The following is a 21,258-nucleotide window of genomic DNA, read 5'->3' as shown; positions in this document are numbered from 1 at the left end:
ACCCACCTGATTTAGGCCATGTGAATACAACAGCAGTACCACTGTGTTCACAGCTTTTATTGCCTAAACCAGCATCTTTTATTATGACATCAGCTTTACACATAAATGTTTCATATTTACTCACTATGAGAGGATAATCTCATCAAAGAGGTTTTTCAATGAGGAAATGCAGTCCACTTCCAAAGGACTCCAAGGACAAACCAGACTTCTGGTCAACTTCCATATCATCCTTGACAGTAACCATTCTCAATGAGACTCGATGATCCCTGGCAGAGTATCAGAAGTAGCAGGACATTCCAGACAGAGCTGATGCCCTGATTTAAATCACTAACTAGATGAGGAGGTCATCTGATGCTATGAAACACTGGGGCCTATATCCCCTCACATCATCCAAAGACAGAGCCCAAGGCTTTTCATGGAAGCTCGTGGTTCCCTAGGGCCTGGTTGGTCCATCTCCTCTGTTTTCCCCTCCAGGATGGACACTTACTTAAGTCAGTTTCCACCATATAAACTGTGTGGTTTTTAGGAGCATTTAGGATTTCTCTAGGATATTCCCTATAGGGATTACTTGCTCTCCTATCTTTAAAAGTCACTAGAATCCCAAAAGATGGAATCAGAGTCATAAAACAGGCTTGTTCATTCTAACGCCCAACACAGGAGAACTCTATCCCGAAGCTGGCTGAAACCCTGGTAAGCCCACTGTTGGCACATTTAAAAGTCAGGTGCTCATCTGAGTCCAGTTTACTGCTGCTTTTCCGCCAACCGATGAGCCCTGAAGATTTGTTACCGTGGAGTAGAGTGACCCACTGGATGCCAGGCTGGCTCTGCTCTCGCTACTGCAGAGCCAGTGTAGAAATTTAACCTCATTTCGCTTCTCCCTTGAAAAACATCTCGTAGGTTTTATATTTAATACGTAAGAACAGGGGACTTCTCTGGGAGTCCAGTGACCAAGACTCCATGCTCCCAATGCAAGGGGCCTGGGTTTGATCCCTTGTCAGGGAACTAGATCCCACATACTGCAACTAAGAGCTTGCATGAGGCAACTAAAGATCCTGCATGATACAACTAAAAAGAAAATACCGCATGCCATGATGCAACTAAGATTTGGCACAGCCACTTAAATAAATAAAATGGTTTTTAAAAAAATAAAACAGAAGAACATTCTCTTTATGTTCTGTTAAGTTAAATGCTATTTCAACTACTTCAGAGGGCAGGGATATAGTACTTTTTAAATGCTTTCCAACCCTTTATTATGCTCTTCCCAACCCCCTAGTAACCAAGCAAAGAAAGTCATCAGTGTTTAGGACAGTGATTTGGGATCTTCTGTTGAAGGGAACAGCTAAACTACAAGGTGAGGGTTTCAAAACAGCTGAAAGAGAAGTGGCCCAGGTCTCCACTGATCACCCTGCTTCCTCCTAAATATAAGCCTGAGCAGTCTCATTGTTCCAACACTGATTTCCCGCTCTGGCTTTCTGTTAATTGTTTTGTTTCTCTATTCTAATGAAAGATTCTGACAAAGAAAAAGGAGGTTTCTTTTTATGTGATGAATAATAGGATATCTAAATTCCTACTTAATGACAATCAATTTACCATATACTCTGGCAAATTAAAATGCCTTTAATTAGTTTTTACTAAGTAAAAGGGTAGCTTCATCCTTTATTTAGATAAAAACCGCCATTGCCTGACTAAACACATTCTCATCAAATAGAGAAGGTAATATGGGTTGACCTTCCAAGGAGTCTCTCTTATTTTAATTCTTTATTTGCAGATTTTTAAATAACTGATTTGCATAATAACACTCAACTTTTTTTTTTCTCCAACAACCCCTAATTGAAATGTGGTCATGATGAATCTGCAATGGAAACTCTTTCTTCTACAAAGCAGAACCACAAAATCCCTGTGGAAGATGTAACACATTTCTCTCACTTTGGGTGAGGTAATGAACTCCCCAATGGAAACCCACCCAAGCAGCGTTCCTATGTAACCCAGCTAAGTTACTTCATGCCATTAAGGGGACTAGAGCTGTAGGTTTTATACTGTGTGGACCAATCATCTTCTGTCTGTTGTAAATCTGAGAGCTGAGCTGTTAACCACTGCTAGAGAGTGGACCAAGGTCCACTCATCGTCATAGAAGAATCCAAACAGCCTCTAGATAGAGAAGCACAAATTAATCACTGCTACTAGAAAAAACAAACAAAGTCTTTAGCATATGTCCTGCTCAAACTCATATTATCTTCGTATTCAAAGGGTTTCATTATGTATACCTCGGATGATACTTTGGCTTCACTTCCTGGCGCCTAGTAAATGGATGTGAACCTAAAGGATAAAAACTCTTAGATGTTCTGAGAAACGATAATAATCACAGGTTCTCATCTGTACCTCTAGTCTAGAGAAGTGACACTAAGGACTCATCATAAGCCTTGAGGGGTCCAAAAGTAAGTCATTTAAAGTGCATCCAATGATCCCATTTTCTTCCACTGCTAGGTAGTAAGAGTAGCCCTTTCTGATGTGGAAATGATTTTTGTTTCCTATATAAGAGGTCTCAGTGAGACAGAATTTTTTAACATAAAGAAAACACAGAAGCGTACACAATAACAAAGAGTAGCCCCTGTTTGCAACAACTAGAGAAAGCCTGCACAAAGCAATGAACTCAGTGTAGCCAAAAATAAATTAAGTAAATAAGACCTAGAGTCTCTTAAAATAACATTTTTTAAAAAAGAAAACAGAAGGGAAATAAGAAAAAAATAAATCCATGAAAAACATGAAATCAACTATAGGTCTCTTTTTTTAACTTAATTTTTAAAGCATAAAATCTATAAAATCAAGAAATGACTGGTCAAAAGGACGTTCATCTAATCAAACACATTCCCTTATTCTGCTACCAAGACAATCAGAGCCAACTAGTGTTTTTGTGTATCTGCCAAATTATAACTGCCTGCATCTTTGAGTTCACTGACATAAGCTGAGCTAATTGGCAAGTTTCAGGATGGCCAAGTCTGTGGGAGCTTCCTGGAAAACCAAGGGAACCAGAGCCCCAAATATTGGTGGTGCCTCCTCCTTCTCTGCTTTGGAAAGTTAGGTAATCACCTCATCTTAGTACCTTCCTCTCCCTTTCATGCACTAGCCTGACCATGCCCGGGGCTACCGAGGCAGCCCTGCCACTTACTATCCATGGCGTGAAGATACTCCATGTGGATGGCCCCTGCGCCGGCGGTGGCAGCAGAAGGAATGATGTCTGCATAGGGACTTCGCTGGCCAGCTAACAGGGCCATCTGATGATAGTATTCTGCTGGGCTGACTCCGGCGTGGGGGGCTGGATGGAAGAGGAGACAAGAAAAGCATGGTTACCAGTTGGAAGAAGGTCAACAAGAAGCTTTTCTTGAGATAGCCCAAAATCCATGTGTCACGCAGCCCACAGAGCCATTCCTTTCATGGTTTGCTCTAGGAAAACTTCTTTAACTCAAACTGTGCTTTCACTGAAGTTTCCCAGATATCACTGATTAGAAGATAAAACTGAAGAAAAAGCACAGAAAAAAAATCAAGTACACGATAAAACTTTTGAGGTTAGTTTCAAGAAATCACTAAGACTGGCATATATACCCTACTACCTATAAAACAGATAATTAATGAGAACCTGTGTATAGCACAGGGAACTCTACTAAGTGCTCTGTGGTGACCTAAATGGGAAGGAAATCCAAAAAAGAAGGGATATATGTATACATATAGCTGGTCCACTTTGTTGTGCAGCAGAAGCTAACACAACATCGTAAAGTATCTAGATTCCAATAAACAATGATTAAATTCATATATGTGCACGTATCTGCACACTCATCCCTCTGTTCGCTCCCCAAAATAAAAGTGTCTCATATTAAATGGAAACAGTGACACACGATTTTCTTGGGCGTCAAAATCACTTGGAGAAGGAAATGGCAACCCACTCCAGTACTCTTGCCTGGAAGACCACAAGGATAGAGGAACCTGGTAGGCTACAGTCCATGAGGTCACAAAGAGTTGGACACGACTGAGTGGCTTCACTTTCAAAATCACTGCAGATGGTGACTACAACCATGAAATTTAAAGATGCTTGCTCTTTGGAAGAAATGCTACAACCAATCTAGACAGCATATTAATAAGCAGAGACATTACTTTGCCAACAAAGGTCCTTCTAGTCAAAGCTCTGGTTTTTCCAGTAGTCATGTATGGGTGTGAGAGTTGGACTATAAAAAAAGCTGAGCATCGAAGAATTGATGCTTTTGAACTGTGGTGTTGGAGAAGACTCTTGAGAGTCCCTTGGACATCAAGAAGATCCAACCTGTCCATCCTAAAGGAAATCAGTCCTGAATATTCATTGGAAGGACTGGTGCTGAAGCTGAAACTCCAATACTTTGGCCACCTGATGAGAACTTGGACTCATTTGAAAAGACCCTGATGCTGGGAAAGATTGAAGGCAGGAGGAGAACGGGATGACAGAGGATGAGATGATTGGATGGCATCACCAACTCGATGGACATGAGTTTGAGCAAGCTCCGGGAGTTGGTGATGGACAGGGAAGCCTGGTGTGCTGCAGCCCATGGGGTCTCAAAGAGTTGGACATGACTGTGGGACTGAACTGACTGACTATATCAAATCATTGTATGTTCACATTTTTTTTTTCACATTTCTTACAGTAGTAGACAACTTAGATAACTACAATGACCTTCCCGACATATTTAAAATACTTCCCTAAGCTTTCTGGCAAGAGGGTCTGAGTCAGCTCTTGGTAGCTGGAGAACCCAGCGCCATGAGTGGAAACAGCAGCACAGCCCGAATTTAATAATACATGGCTGGGTGGTAAGCTGCAATTTTGTGTTCCATAATTTTAAAGTTCTTTTTTTTTTTCATTTCAAAATCAAGAAATATACCTATCAATCTGGAGCAATTTACTGGCAAGCGTCAGCTCTGTAAGAGGCGGATAATGATCGGTTTCCACCGGACAACTTATGTGCCAAAGCTGCAGGATACTATAGCAGTTCTGAGGGTGGGCTCCAGAGGCACTGAGATCTAGATGCAAATCCCAGTTCCACCTCTTCAGGAAGGTGCTGGGAGGAGTGAGGGCGATGGTGCATGGAAAGTGCTTAGCACATAGCATTAGATCAATAAAAGCTAGTTTTATCATTAAAATGTAGAAACACTGGCATTCTAGCAACAGGTCTACGTATGCTTCATATTTGTGTTCAAATGCTTTTTATTTACTGAAGTATAGTTGATTTACAATGTTATATTAGTTTCAGATATACAGTAAAGTGATTCAGTTATACATATACATATATATTTTTCATATTCTTTTCTAGTATATGTATTATAATATATAGAATATATTAATAATTCTCTGTACTAGACAGTACATTGTTTATCTATTTTACATATAGTAGTATGTATCTATTAACAACAAATTCCTTATTTATCCCTCATTCCCTCTTTCCCAAACCATATGTTTGTTTTCTAAGTCTATGAGTCTATTTCTGTTTTGTAAATAAGTTGTGTGTGTGTGTGCATGCGTGTGCACTCAATCTCATCTGACTCTGCAACCCCATGGACTGTAGCCCACCAGGTTGCTCTGTCTATGGAATTTTTCAGGCAAGAATACTAGAGTGGGTTGGGTTGCCATTTCCTCTTCCAGGGGATCTTCCCAGCCCAGGGGTTGAACTTGCATCTCTACCATCTTCTGCAATGGTGAGCAGAATTTTTACCACTGTGCCACCTGGGAAGCCTGTAAATAAGTTAATATGTATCATTTTTTTTATAGTCCACTTATAAGTGATGTATTTGTCTTTCTCTGTCTGACTAACTTCAATTAGTGGATCATCTCTAGGTCCAGCATGCTGCTGCTGCTGCTGCTACGTCGCTTCAGTCGTGTCCGACTCTGTGCGACCCCAGAGATGGCAGCCCACCAGGCTCCCTTGTCCCTGGGATTCTCCAGGCAAGAACACTGGAGTGGGTTGCCATTTCCTTTTCCAAACATGCTGCTACAAATGGTATTATTTCATCCTTTTTTAAATATTCTTTTCTACATCTTATATTATCTTTTATTTATTCTTCTTTATATTTCATACTTTTCATACATCATAAAGATAGATATGTACAAAAATCATGGACTGTAAGAGACAAATATGAGTGACTTGACCTTGGGTATTAATTGGCCTCCTGTGAGGCAGGACAAAAAATGCAGAACTAATCAAAAATGTTTTATTCATACTCATCGTCAAATAGTATGAAAAGCAGATGATAAGATGCTTTAACTAGAGGTACTGCCTTCAGTGGCCCCACTAAATTTCCAGATGTCAGGCATCATTCCAAGCCCGTCGTCAGCTGACCTGTCGACCCTTCTCTCCCTCTCTTCTTGAGAGTCACTTTCATAGAGTCCCAAGTATTCTATGAAGGTGACTCTCCATTTTTCCCACTGGAAAACCAAATCCAAAGCAGAAGAAACTCCGATATCACTCTTTTACAGTTTTATTTTTAAAGTGTGCATCTTGTCCAAATGGTAAAACTTCTTCCTTGGGTACTATACAAGTATATCCACTGCATTGAATCCGAGGGGGAAAAAAAGTGAGTCAGCAGCTGTTGCTGGAGCCCAGCCACTCCTGGAAGTATGACTGGGTGAATATTCACTGAGAAATTTCAGGCTGCTTGCACCTACTATTCCCACCACGCACAACCAGCCCTGGGAAGTGTCTGCATGGAGAATATGGGCTGTGCCGGGGCAAACACTGCTGGGTGAGCCAGAATACATGGGCGCCTGCACAAGCACCAGCGATTTGTGGTTTGCCGCAGAGAGCTCACAGTTCTCTACTTGTCACCAGTCCAGCCTAAGCCATCCTGAGCCTTAACACAGATTCCAGCAACTGTAGACAGGTGAGTTTGTATATGTGCTCATGAAGTGGGAAATGTGCTCTCTGAACCAAAGGGACATTAAAAATTTGTGTTTGTTTGTTTTGGGGTATAGTTGATTTATAATGCTGAGGTAGTTGTGGATGTACAGCAAAGTGAATCTCTTATACATATACATATTTCCACTCTGTTGTAGATCCTTTTCGCATATAGGCCATTACAGAGTATTGAGCGGAGTTCCCTGTGTGACACAGTAGGCCCCAGAGGAGCATTTTAATCATGGACAGTTGTGGAATGAACAGCTCCAATTTAAAAGTCAGGTGACAATAATTAATTGGGAGGCTCACAGAACAACAGGAATCTGGTCCTTAGGAGCTGAAAATGAGCATCCTGTATAAGAGAATTAAAGTCAAAGGTTGTTTCTTGTCCCACTACATCCCTCTTGCAGTGTTCGTGTGGCATGGTCAAGGACAGGGGGCATATACAACAGGGCTAGGACATCATGTTCTCTAAGATCTCGCTATTCAGAATGTGGTCCCTAGACCCGCAGCACTGAAACGACCTGGGGGCATCTCAGAAGTGCAGAACCTCAGCCCCCCAGACCCATCCCACCAGGAAGCATATTTTATCACCATCCCCAGGTGATGTATATGCACAGTGGAGTTTGAAAAGTGCTGCTCCAATGGACACATCTGTATACATGCGCCCTTCAGACCTGAAGAGAAAAGTGTTCCTCAGAAGGTGAGCAAAATGTGCTGGTTGCACAAGTACAATACAGGAATGGCCATAGGGCCAGTCTAAACAGAGCCACAAAACAGAGTAGTGAATAAGAGGATTTGGGTGTCACAGCATTCTGGCTCTTGAGTTCCACCTCTGCCATTTACTAGCGAAGGAACCAGGTTGCAAGTTACTTGGCCCCTCTGCCAAATCCTCATCTTAAAATGGAGATTGTATCCTCACCCTGATGGAGGTGTCCTCACGCTGAAATAAGAGCATGCAATCACAGCATTAGCACAGCCCCTGGCACACAGGACACAAACGCATCAGCTCCTCTTTACCACGTCCCAGGACGTGTGGAAGCAGGAGAGGCTGGTCTGAAACTCACCGTCTGTGGGGCTCAGCCCACGAGCGGCCGAGATCATGGAGAGCGATGGGCTACTGTGCAGGGACCGGATGTAGTCCATGTAGGGGTTGATGTAGGGATGCGGGGGGCTGAAGGGGGACTCAGAAGCTGCAGCAGGGTTCCGATGTGGGGAGATCCTGATGAAGGGCAGGTCAGAATACGTGGGGCTACTAGATAAGGCAGAAGGCCTAGGTAAAAAGAAAAGCAGACACAACAGGTATACATGAGACAAGAGCTCCATAGGCAGAGGCTGTCTGTGAAAGAAAATAAACATGATTTCAAGGTGTCTTGGGGTAAAAAATATCAGGCGTTTACAATTCTAGTACTGACCTTAAAAATCACAGTGACATAATGCAGGCAGAATGCTACTATACAATTGTTTAGGCAAAGAAATTTGACCTTTGAGAAATTTTCCGGCACTCGCAATACAGGAAAATAAAGCCTTTGGTTTTCTTCATGAGAAGAAATTCTAAACAGGCATCTGAGCTTGAGGTAACTGTGATTCTATTTTCCATTTGACATGAATGTTAATTTCACTGCTGAACTTACCTCTCACCATCATAGTGCTGCATTAAAAAAAAAAAAAGAAAGAAAAGGAAAGGAAGGAAGGGAGGGAGAGAGGAAGGGAAGAGAAAGAAAGGGAGAAAGGAAGGAAGGGTGGAAGGAAAGAAAAAAAAGGAGAGAGAAAGAAAAGAAGGAAGATTCGGCTGGTTTGGAAGTCTGAGCATGCACAAGGCAGAGATGCCTACAAATAAGAAACAAGTCTAGGGAGGGGGGATCGGGATGGGGAACACATGTAAATCCATGGCTGATTCATGTCAATATATGGCAAAACCCACTACAATACTGTAAAGTAATTAGCCTCCAACTATTAAAAATAAATGAAATAAAAAATAAAATTAAACTTCTTTGCACCATTTAAAAAAAGAAAAAGAAAAGAATCTAAATCCAAGAGTCTGTAAGAAGCATGAAATTGACAGTCTATAAGGCCATGCTCCAGCTTTAGTGCTATGGGTCTTGCAGTCGTGAGTAAAACCATTTTGTCCCGTCTGTGTTTCCCTGTTTTGAAGGCAGCCATAGGCCATAGGAGGCAGCTTTCTCTCATACTTTTTTTTGCATGTGGCTTCCTGACTGGCCACATTCAGTGAACAATCAGTAATGAAGTGCTCCTGGGGACAGAAAGTTGGAAAAGATTGAGCTTATGTCCTCGTTACAAAGAGCAAAGGTAGAGTGTAAGCTTTTGACTGGTGCAAATAAATTCTAAGCACACCTTGCTGCCACCATACCCCACCCACTCCAGGGGATTCCCTTCCCAGAGCCGGCCCCACGCCCCGGGCACAGGCGTTTGTAGAATGGCCAGTCTGTGGAACACCCCCTCGCCGCCCTGTTCCTCCTCTAATAGAAAACGTTTTGTGTGGATAATCCAGTGAACTGGCTCTGACAAGCTAAACACTTGTATTTTCTCTTTTTTCATTCACAGAGAATATGGCCATAAAAAGGCAAGGCTGTGATAGAGTGGGATGTACTGACTGCAAACTCCTCTCAGGGCACTGGCTTTAAGAGTGAAAGGAAAGGGAGGATAAACAATTTCTCATCCCACCTCCCCAGCAAAGGAACACACAGCCGGGGCTCTGGCCCCCAAGCCCATCAGAATGGAATCCTGGGAGAAGCCCGTTCTTGCAAGTGCACAGGGCAGGCACTGAATTAAATGAAACCAAAGCTCATACCGTGAATTTGCTCCCAGTAGAAAATCAAAGAGGTTAAAATACATGAGAGAGACGGGATTTTCCTGACTTTCTCCTTCTTACTCTTTTTACCATTTTGAACTTAAAAAAAAAAAAAATGAGGCTTTTTATTTGTTCTTAAGATGCCACTTCTGGATAAATAAACTACAAATCCAGAGTTTTCTAAATTTACATGTGGGCAGGGTGAGAAGTCACCACCTGAAAATAGTTACGTCTTTTCCAAATGACTTGAGGCTTTCCAAAATCACTTAGAAAACAGAAATTGTCATGATCTATCCTATTTCAGCTCTTTTCTATGAAATAAATTAGCTCTGTGTCATTGGTTAAATCTGAAGTTCCATTTAGACCTGCTGCTACTTTAGAGAACATAGGACTCTCAAATTCGGTCATTCATTTTCTACCGGAAAGGAAAATCAATCCTTCCAATCTGATTCAAAAGTGATTATTACGAAATACAGCTCACTTGTGGATTTATGATGAGAGACAGATGCCACAAGAACAGACATGTCAGTAGAGAAGCAGGCATTTCAAGATCCATGAGATGATACCTCCTAGACAAGCTTTTTTTATGATCCATGAAGAACTCACTCTGAATCAGTGAAGGTGATGCCATTGCTTATTGGTTTTTTTGTGAGGCAAAAAATTGGAAGCTGTAATCTTTCTCAAGTTCCAGAATTGAAAATGGTAGTAAGAATATTCCTAGCAGCTTAGATTCCATTGAAGAATAATAGATGGGGGGGGGGGGCGGTGCAGACAAACAAACAGCATTTAAAACAATATGAACAATATAGATGTCAGGCTGAGGTGGTCGCCAGTCCCAAAGGAGCAGAAAAACTCTCACTTTTCTCTTCTCATAAATTTGTGGATGTTGACGTGCACACCGTCCCCTTCACTTTCACTGACCTGTTTCCACAGAAGACTGAGGATAACTATTCTATGAGTAACGAATCAAGACCTGGGCACCTCTTTCCCAAAAGGAACACCCAGGCTCCATCCTCGCTTCCATACCAGTGTGGGGCAATAGCAGAAAAGAGGGTTGTTGCTTCCAAGATCTGGAGATAAAGTCAGGCAACTCCACACACTCTGGTGAATGTCATATGCATGCATGTCACTCCCCTCCAGCGACGATGCAGGGAAGATTTGGGGTCACCTATTTCTCAATGAGATGGTGGGACATGTTTTCAAACAGGCATGCAACTATGAAAGTTGCAAGGTGTCAACTGCCCTAAAGAAAAGAACTATCTAGTAGACAAAGGCCAGCCACCCCCGGATACAACAGGAAAATGGTTGAGGGTCACTCTGGGTGGGGTCATCAGGAATTCTGGAGACAGTTGACTCAGATCATCAAAGCAGTGGTACTATGGAAGGGCTTGTGGATGAAGGGGAACTGACACGGATGGGACAAGAAGTTGTGTGATGTTGGCTGTGATATGAAGCCCTCTTGGTGGCTCATGTGGTAAACAGCCTGCCTGCAGTGCAGGAGACCAGGGTTTGATCCCTGGGTCGGGAAGATCCCCTGGAGAAGGGAATGGCCATCCACTCCAGTACTCTTGCCTGGAGAATTTCACGGGCAGAGGAGACTGGCGGGCTACAGTCCATGGAATTGAGACAGTCAATCACTAGGCAGGTTGATAAGAAGTCCAGGGTCCCCAAGGAAGAGAAGGGATCTGGGGCTCTCAAGGAGGAGATAAGGGTCTAGAAATCTCAAGGAAGAGAAAAGGACAAACATTTTTTCTACATTCCTTAATCTTAGTCACATAAAATTTTTTTTTTTTCCTTTAAGCCCAGAACTGATGATTACACAACAATACAACTCAGTTTAAACTCTGTACCAATGATTATATAACAACAATGTATCCTGTATGAGGACGGTTTCTCCTTCTTAGAAACCTTCTGACTAATCCTGTTATCTTAAAACGTATTTTACTACTGGAGTGGGTCTCATAAGATTTTTCTACTATTAGTTCTAATCCTGTCATCTCAATGATCAGTGCAAAGAAATAGAGGAAAACAATAGAATGGGAAAGACTAGAGACCTCTTCAAGAAAATTAGAGATACCAAGGGAACATTTCATGCAAAGATAGGCTCAATAAAGGACAAAAATGGTATGGACCTAACAGAAGCAGAAGATATTAAGAAGAGGTGGCAAGAATACACAGAAGAACTATACAAAAAAGATCTTCACGACCCAGATAATCACGATGGTGTGATCACTCACCTAGAGCCAGACATCCTGGAATGTGAAGTCAAGTGGGCCTTAGGAAGCATCACTACAAACAAAGCTAGTGGAGGCGATGGAATTCCAGGGGAGCTGTTTCAAATCCTAAAAGATGATGCTGTGGAAGTGCTCCACTCAATATGCCAGCAAATTTGGAAAACTCAGCAGTGGCCACAGGACTGGAAAAGGTCAGTTTTCATTCCAATCGCAAAGAAAGGCAATGCCAAAGAATGCTCAAACTAGCACACAATTGTACTCATCTCACACGCTAGTAAAGTAATGCTCAAAATTCTTCAAGCCAGGCTTCAATAATATATGAACCATGAACTTCCAGATGTTCAAGCTGGTTTTAGAAAAGGCAGAGGAACCAGAGATCAAACTGCTAACATCTGATGGATCATCAAAAAAGCAAGAGAGTTTCAGAAAAACATCTATTTCTGTTTTATTGACTATGCCAAAGCCTTTGAGTGTGTGGATCACCACAAACTGTGGAAAATTCTTCGAGAGATGGGAATACCAGACTACCTGACCTGCCTCTTGAGAAATCTGTATGCAGGTCAGGAGGCAACAGTTAGAACTGGACATGGAACAACAGACTGGTTCCAAATTGGGAAAGGAGTATGTCAAGGCTGTATATTGTCACCCTGCTTATTTAACTTATATGCAGAGTATATCATGGGAAACACTGGGCTGCATGAAGCACAAGCTGGAATCAAGGTTGCTGGGAGAAATATCAATAACCTCAGATATGCAGATGACACCACCCTTATGGCAGAAAGCAAAGAACTAAAGAGCCTCTTGATGAAAGTGAACGAGGAGAGTGAAAAAGTTGGCTTAAAGCTCAACATTCAGAAAACTAAGATCATGGCGTCTGGTCCCAGCACTTCATGGCAAATAGATGGGGAAACAGTGGAAAACAGTGGCAGACTTTATTTTGGGGGGCTCCAAAATCACTGCAGATGGTGACTGCAGCCATGAAATTAAGACACTTGCTCATTGGAAGAAATGCTATGACCAACCTAGACAGCATATTAAAAACCAGAGGCATTACTTTGCCAACAAAGGTCCATCTAGTCAAGGCTATGGTTTTTCCAGTAGTCATGTATGAGTGTGAGAGTTGGACCAAAAAGAAAGCTGAGTGCCAAAGAATTGATTCTTTTGAACTGTGGTTTTGGAGAAGACTCTTGAGAGTCCCTTGGACTGCAAGGAAATCCAACCAGTCCATCCTAAAGGAAATCAGTCCTGAATGTTCATTGGAAGGACTGATGATGAAGCTTAAACTCCAGTACTTTGGTCACCTGATGCAAAGAACTGACTCATTTGAAAACACCCTGATGTTGGAAAAGATTGAAGTAGGGAGGAGAAGGGGACGACAGAGTATGAGATGTTTGGATGGCATCACCGACTCAATGGACATGAGTTTGAGTAAACTTCGGTAGTTGGTGATGGACAGGGAAGCCTGGAGTGCTGCAGTCCAGGGAGTCACAGAGAGTCGGACACGACTGAGTGACTGAACTGAACTGAATCCTATCATCTTAAAATGTAAATTGTGGGAGTGGGTCTGGTAAAATCTTTACCACCTTGAGACATTCTTTTGATTTACTGTAATAACCAATTAAAAAGTATACAGCTCCCTTGCTAAGACTAGTGAGGGGGGCACTCTCCGTCCCCCTTCTGATGTTTGTGTCAGAAGCTTTCTCTGTCCCTTTTTATACTTTAATAAAACTCTGCTACACAAAAACTCTTGAGTGATCAAGTCTGGTCCCTGGTCCCGAAGCTAAATCTTCTTCAGAGATCATGAATCCTACACCATTCACCATAAGCTATCAGAATCACCAAGAGTCGTACATGACTGAGCAACTAACACTTTCACTTGTCCTAAAATAGTCCAATGGGGGATACCTACCTCCTGGGAGGGTGGCAAGTGAATATAACTAAAGCCTCATGTACTGAGCCTAGCATCTAACAAATATTCAACACATACACACTTACATCACAAATTATACTAATATATTCTACCCCTAATATATACATGTACACAATAGAGACAGATATGTGTATGTGTACATATATATACTCATGTGTGTGTGTACTCAGTTACTCAGTCATGTCTGACTTTTCGTGACCCTGTAGACTGTAGCCTGCCAGGTTCCTCTGTCCATGGAAGTTTCCAAGCAAGAATACTAGAGTGGTTGCCATTTCCTCCTACAGGGGATCTTCCTGACCCAGGAATTAAGCCTGCATCTCTTGCACTGGCAGGCAGATTCTTTACAACTTAGCCACCTGGGAAGCCCACATATTACTCATATATACACATAATCACACATGCATATTAGGGATGGCAAATACAGCATACTATGTGATTTTCAAACACAAATATTGGAACCCTGTTTTCAAAGCAAATCTTATGATAGAAATATACCAGTCTGCTTTGTTCCCCAATCTGACAGAACCCCGGGAGCATCTCCTTGGATTTCCCAATACCCTCCACTCAAAATCATAAAACCACATAAGGTGGTTAAGAACATGAACTCAGTTATCATTAAATGCAAGAGCTTGGAAGGAACTGGACTTACACTCAGGCTCATTCCTGGCTCTGTCACTGAGGCATGTTTCTTTATAGAGAAAATGGAACAATGGCATCTCCCTGCCAGGCCTCTGTCATGGCCAGCACTGGGCACTAAGTAAATAAATGATGGAGGCCACTGATGTTCTTGGTGGTTGTCAGAACCACCCAACAAAACTTTTTCGTGTGAGCAAACAAACGTCTAAATGACAAGACTTTTGGAGACTGGTGTTCCCATTCCCTTGCTGTTCAATTTCTCACTGAAAGTTGATGACTTATTCTGTCTCTACATCAGACTCTTGTGAGCCAGGCTATTATGACATTTCTCTAGTGCTGAAGCCAGACAAAAATGAGTTTCTAAGCCATCAACGCTGAGCATCCAGCCTGCAGCCACCTGACATGGATATGTGTGTACGTGCACGCTAAGTGGCTTCAGTCATGTCTATTTGAGGCACATGTGGGCTACACATGGACCGTAGCCCACCAGACTCCTCTGTCCATGGGATTACCCAGGCAAGAATACTGGAGTGGGTTGCCATGCCCTCCTCCAGGGGATCTTCCCAACCCAGGGGTCGAACCCACATCTCTTACATCTCCTGCACTGGCAGGAGATAAATATATACAAACTATAGTTTTTCAATAAAGCTGCTTTTAACATTACCTAAGAGAGGCACTTTCAAATTCTTGGCATCCAGGTCATTTGTTCGTTATTTTAACTGTAAAGAAAATTTGAAAGGGAAGGCTAAGCTTACTACCTTTAATAGGCAGATGTTTATCACCTCTGTACGAAAGAGTCATTCAAGATGGTAACCAGGGGGGTAAATTCTCCTGGAGGAAGAAGACTGGTGACATGTGAGGAAGGCAGTCACCAAATTTTCCATATAAATGATATATATTACTTCACAAACTATCATAAAGTTGACTTGGTAAATATTTCTTGTTTGCTAAAAAAAAACAAAAACAAAAAAACTTAATTTGTGAATTGCAGGAGTACCAGGAAAAAATTATAGTGTTACTTTCCTGGTTTATATTTTTAGTGGATACACACAGATTGAATTAAAGATTACTGTTAGCCTCTCATGACTTTCTGCCTTTGTAGTTTTCTGTTCTCTCAGTTCTGGGCCTGTGTGTGCCTCAGTGGTTGGAAAGCAAGCACAAACCATGGAGGAAAAAAAACAAACAACAAACATTCCAGGAGGAAGACTAAAACTTAGAACTGCTCCAAGAACAGAGATCCCATGCTATTTATGTTTTAGCCAAAGAGTATAGACACATGCCTGTGACCCCTCATACATACAATTACTATCTAGGAAAAAGATGCCTAAGCTGGACAGGGTTGTCTGGGCAACCAAAGCATCACTAGGGGGAGGAGTTGTCATTCCATGACCTCTGCATCTTGGCTTATGCATATAGGGCCCCAGCCTGCCCACCCAGGGATAGCATCCTCTATAGCACTTCCACCTCTTTGTCATCCCAAGGGCGTGAAGACCCAATGAATGGCTGCCATTTTGCTTCCATGTTACCCAATGCATAAATGAAGTATAGCTTTAGACAAGAAAGCAGGTGGGAATTATTTTCATGTTCTCCCCAAAGACAATAAAGCAATATTTTGTGTTTGTTTGTGGAAATAATTTAACCTCAGATTAATTCTTTTATAAAGTCATGAAAATCTATTACAATGAAAAACATAAAAGATTAATATTAGAGCATTTTAAACTATGATAAACTTAGAAACAAAAACACGTATTGCAGAGAATAACTGGACTTCTTAGTTAGAATGAAATATCATTATATAGTATTGAATTTGTTACTGCCTTTTCATCTATCTTATTGGGTTACTAAAATGCCAAGATTAAAATCACGGTGTTTAATCACTTGCATTACCCATTATGAGAGCATTAAGCAAGGTTTACAGGGTGGATTATTACCATTTGCTTTCGTATTGCTTGGGACACTAGAAATGTTACACATAACCCTGACATTTTGGGGTATGCATGAGAGTTTCAACTCCCAGAAGATTGAAATATTGGGTGTTTTCCTACATAGGAAGTTAATTTTTTGTTTAATTTTGTTCTTTCCATAACAAGTAGACACTCTTCATATTCAAATAATGGCTTAACAGACAACTAAGGGGAGTTCCCCCTTATAATGTATTTTTAACCAACTAATTAATTACTCAATAAGCACAACTTTAATAAACCAAAATTTATAATAAAAGAATGTTGCTTTCCATACAATGACAGAGACAGATAACTAAATGTCCACAACTAATACACTAGACATCACTGGAAATTTGCATAGTCCTGACATGGTCTTCTCCTCTATTCACGTTTCAGATGAGTTCTGCCCAGAAAAATCACATGGCTCTGCAGTGTACAGATGGTTGTGCTGGTTATTCCACCTGCCACCCTTCACCCCAGAACCACTGCATGCCCTGAAGGCTGGACTTTGTGGTCTGAATCAGCAGGGTCACCCTTCCTCTGGATTCCATTAATGAGATCCACTGGCAGGAGCTGGTGGCAGAGGGGAGAGAAGTTATGGTATTAATTCCCCTCGCTTCCTTTCACTAGCTACAGTTCTGCTGATGGCATTTTCCCCATGGAAAATAGAGAACACTCCCAAAGCGTGACCCCTTTTCCTAGGTGCCAGCTTTCACTGACCCCTTTCCCTCTGTACCTTCAAGCTAGAGATGGTAACCTCCTCAACTTTTGCTACTCCGAGAAGTCTTACTCTCACTTTCCAAGCCCTTAACCTTGTCCATAACTCTGTAAATATCCACTCCATGAAACTGCCAGGATCCTAGCTGATAAGATGGTTCAGTTTCAAATCCCATTTTCATCATCTCTGCAGCTAAAGAATATTTCCCATGAATTTTTAACTGACTTAGGCCTTTTACAAATTTACCATATTGGATCTCAATTTTTCAGAGCTACATGTATAACCACACAGATGAATATTTCAATGAAATGTTCATTTGATATATATTTTATTGAAAAATCCATTTACTAAGAATCCATTATGATTTCAACGTTTGCGGGGATTTCAAGAAACATAATATATGGCCATTCGGTCCCTGCTCTCAAAAAGTTTATACTCAAATGGGGGGAAATGCACACATGCATAAAGCGTGTACAGAACAAGTATTATCTGATGAGTCAAAATGCCTCAACGGGAGCCTTCCAGGGTGCACCCTGGGTATGAAAAATATACACCATGAACTGTGCTACCAAAAGAAGATAAGAGTTGGACAGAGGTAGCTACTGAAGATGAAGGTACATCACTGAATGTACACATTAATCCTCAGGAACTGAAGGGCTATGGTTGATTTGTTTAACAAAAGAGACAGAAATATTTGTTTTAATGGAGAAACAGCATTTCAAGAAATTTGAAAATGACTTTCTTATTTTTATTTCCTATTTATGTCTTTGTAAAAGGAATTTATATCCATGGATTGAAAAGTTGAGGCTATTTTTTAAAAAAATAGTCATTCCCTATATCCAAGCTATCAAATCTAACCAGCACCAATATTTTAACTTATATATTCCAAGTATTTTTTCAGGCAAATTATTTTTTAATTTTAATCTGCTGTGCAAATTAAAGCCATAATGAATTATCATTAAACACCCATTAGAATGTTATTACATGATATTGAATATGTATTCATGATATTGAATACAGTTCTCGGTGCTATACAATAAATCCTGATTGCTTATCTATTTCATATATAGTAGTTTATATCTGTTACTCCCATATTCCTCATTTATCCCCCACCCTTTCTCATTTGGTATCTATAAATTTGTTTTCTATGTCTGTGAGTCTGTTTCTGTTTTGCATATAGCATCACTTGTATTATTTCTTAGATTTCACATACAAGTGATATCATATAATACTTATCTTTCCATGACTTCAAATAATCAGAAAAATGAATGTATAGGTAAGTGAATCACAGCACTATACTCCTGAAACTAACACAATGTTATACTTAATTAATTTTTTAAAACTCAGTAGAATAGCTAAAGCTAAAAACACCGACAGCACCAAGTATTAATGAGGATATGGAGCAACAGGGACTCTCAGACGACCTGAGTATAAGTTGGCACAACTTCACTGGCAAACAGTTAGGCATTACCTACTCAGACAGATGCACACCCTATGATCCAGCAATTCCTTTCCTTGATGTGTACCCTATAACACTGCCACATCAGTCACAATATACTAGATTATTCAGAGGAAGATTATTCATGCATGCTAAAACTGACCCACAACCAAATATCTATCAAGAGTAGGATGGATAAACAATTTATATAATGAAATAGTGAACAGCTATAAAAATGAACAAACCATAATATGGAAAAATCTCACAAACATCATGTTGAGGAGAAGAAGCCTGGTACAAAAGAATAGAATATACTATATTATCCCATTTATATAAAGTTCAATAACAGACAAACCTGAACCTTAGCATTGGGACAGTCAGGAAATTGTTTACCCTTGAGTATTAGGATGGGGGTGCCCAGGGAGAGCTTGTGGAGGCCAGTGATGATTCTATTTCTAGAACTGGCTAGTGGTTAGATGTTTTCACTGTGATAACTCGTAATAATTCACAGAGCTATATGTATATAATTGGTGTGCTACTTATTATCAGTTTAAACAATATATGCTTTTACATGTGTTAGTTAAAACAATATTTTCCACAGTGATTTCAACCATTCCTATCAAGTTCAGAAAATCAAATAGATATGCACTTGTATTTTTCAAAATTTGAAAAATATTGCTTAAAAATACCATAAATAATAACATGATATTTACCACTATTAAAAACAAAAATAGTTAGTGGACACATTAGTCTCAATTCAAAGTAAACTATGGAAGACAGCTTCTGTGTATTCATTTTGGGGGAGGAAATTCCAGCAAAGCCAGTCAAAGGAAAAGCCAAGCAAATATTCACAATACATGTCAGCCGTGTCCTTTGACAACTGGAACAATGTTATGTTTTATAGAAGAACAATGCAATTGTTTCATGACAAAAAATTATTTTATTCCTTCCTGAGAAGATTGCAAAAATATAATTTGCTAAAACTGGTCTCTACTCAGTATTGTAAATATAACTTAACACTAATAGATTAGGATTTCAAGGTCAAGAAGAGTCAAAAAATGTAAAAGAAAGTCCATTCAAGCAACCACAATGTGCAATTCACTGTTATTAATGAATTCTTAGACATACTATAGGTTCAAATAAGCACTTGGATATAAATGACCACATCCCATAGCATGGGGCTTCTTCCTGTCCCAACTCACCCTTGTATAGAAAAAGTGCCTCTAATGCTTTAGGAACAAGGGCTGCTGCTGCTGCTAAGTGACTTCAGTCATGTCCAACTCTGCGACCCCATGGACTGCAGCCCTGCAGGCTCCTCTGTCCAAGGGCAAGAAAGAGAAAAGGAATGGGTAGACAGTACCCCTGATCCACAAGGCAGCTGACAAACCTGTTTCTAAAAACCTGTTATCAGTTTTAAGTACTTTAATTCCATTTATGCAGAGGATATCTAAAATGATTATTTTTAGCAGCTTTTCTTGTTGTCCAAATGGAGTCCATATATCCCACACAAAGGCACCTCTCGTTTTGCAATGTGTAATAGAGAAATCTTCTTTCTCTTCTTCTCCCAGTGACTATAAAGTTTGTGAGAAAAAACAAAATCAGTAAAAAAAAAAAAACACTACGGTTACAAAATCTTTAGAAAAACTAGCTATTAATGTAATTAGTATGCATTTAACTTGTATTTTAATATACATAATGCATGTTATAGATTTATTAATGTATGTATAAGGACTTGTTACTAGAAGAACCAATATTCTCATCTTCCCTTATAAAGCCCACAGAGATACCACCTTGATGAGAAAATAGCTGTGGGTGCAGGAAGGAGACTGTCCAGAAGTGATGCTTCCTAAGCTGCTGCCTGGAAGACGGAAGTGGGGGGACAGAAAGCTAGTCTCAGTGGTCAGATTCTGGGACAGTTGATGGAGCCCTGTTTTCTTAAGCACGTCCTAATTAATTTTTTAGGTAACAAAGTGAACAGACACTGTCTTTTTCTCCCTTCCTTCCCTAAGGTGGTTCAGCTGGTAAAGAATACACCTGCAATGCAGAAGGCCTGTGTTTAATCCCTGGATTGGGAAGATCCCCTGGAGAAGGGAAAGGCTACCCACCCCAGTATTCTGGCCTGGAGAATTCCAGGGGCTATATAGTCCATGGAGTCGCAAAGAATCAGACACAAATGAGCGACTCTCACTTCCTAAAATAATAAGTTGCTCCCTTTTCCCTTTGGATGGTCTTGCTTCCTTTTGATGGAACAGGTCATGGGGGAGGCCAATCCAGCCAGACCCATAGGACCAGAGGCTGTCCTGTTTCAGCCTCCTCCTCCTTTTCTCCCGGCAGTGGGGAGAGTGCTTTTGATCAGCTGCTCTATACCTTCTGAGTGGCAAGGTCTCAGATTTAGATATAATTCTGGGTAAACTAGATAGTTAAAAGTCTGCTTTGCTTCCAGGCTCTTTAGGCCTAGATGAAAAAGCAGTGCTGTACTATTTAATGTTTAATAAGAAAATGTAAAAAAAAAAAAAAAGAAAGAAAGACAATGTACATAAAGTATTTAGCAGGGACCTGTCATGCTCTAAGTTCTCAGTAAAGGTTGGCCCTTATGACCAACATGCTAATTCCTGCTACTGCTATTGCTACTAGAGCTC

General features: G+C 40.7%; 1 protein-coding gene across 5 annotated transcripts in view; it reads right to left on the bottom strand.

The window, feature by feature from the left end:
• GLI3 (GLI family zinc finger 3) overlaps positions 1–21,258 on the bottom strand; it is a 302,150-nt gene that overhangs the window by 92,204 nt on the left and 188,688 nt on the right. For all 5 annotated transcript variants that reach the window (XM_061165650.1, XM_061165652.1, XM_061165651.1 and 2 more), the window contains 2 exons: positions 7,976–8,181; positions 3,167–3,313 (listed from right to left, as the gene is read on the bottom strand). In XM_061165650.1, the coding sequence (XP_061021633.1) occupies positions 3,167–3,313; positions 7,976–8,181 (353 nt within the window). The remainder of the gene's footprint in view (positions 1–3,166; positions 3,314–7,975; positions 8,182–21,258) is intronic.

Source organism: Dama dama, chromosome 18 (genome assembly GCF_033118175.1).
Source record: "Dama dama isolate Ldn47 chromosome 18, ASM3311817v1, whole genome shotgun sequence".
Classification (NCBI taxonomy): Eukaryota; Metazoa; Chordata; class Mammalia; order Artiodactyla; family Cervidae; genus Dama; species Dama dama.
Note: the sequence above shows the minus strand (reverse complement) of the source record. Positions and strands in the feature narration are given on the sequence as shown.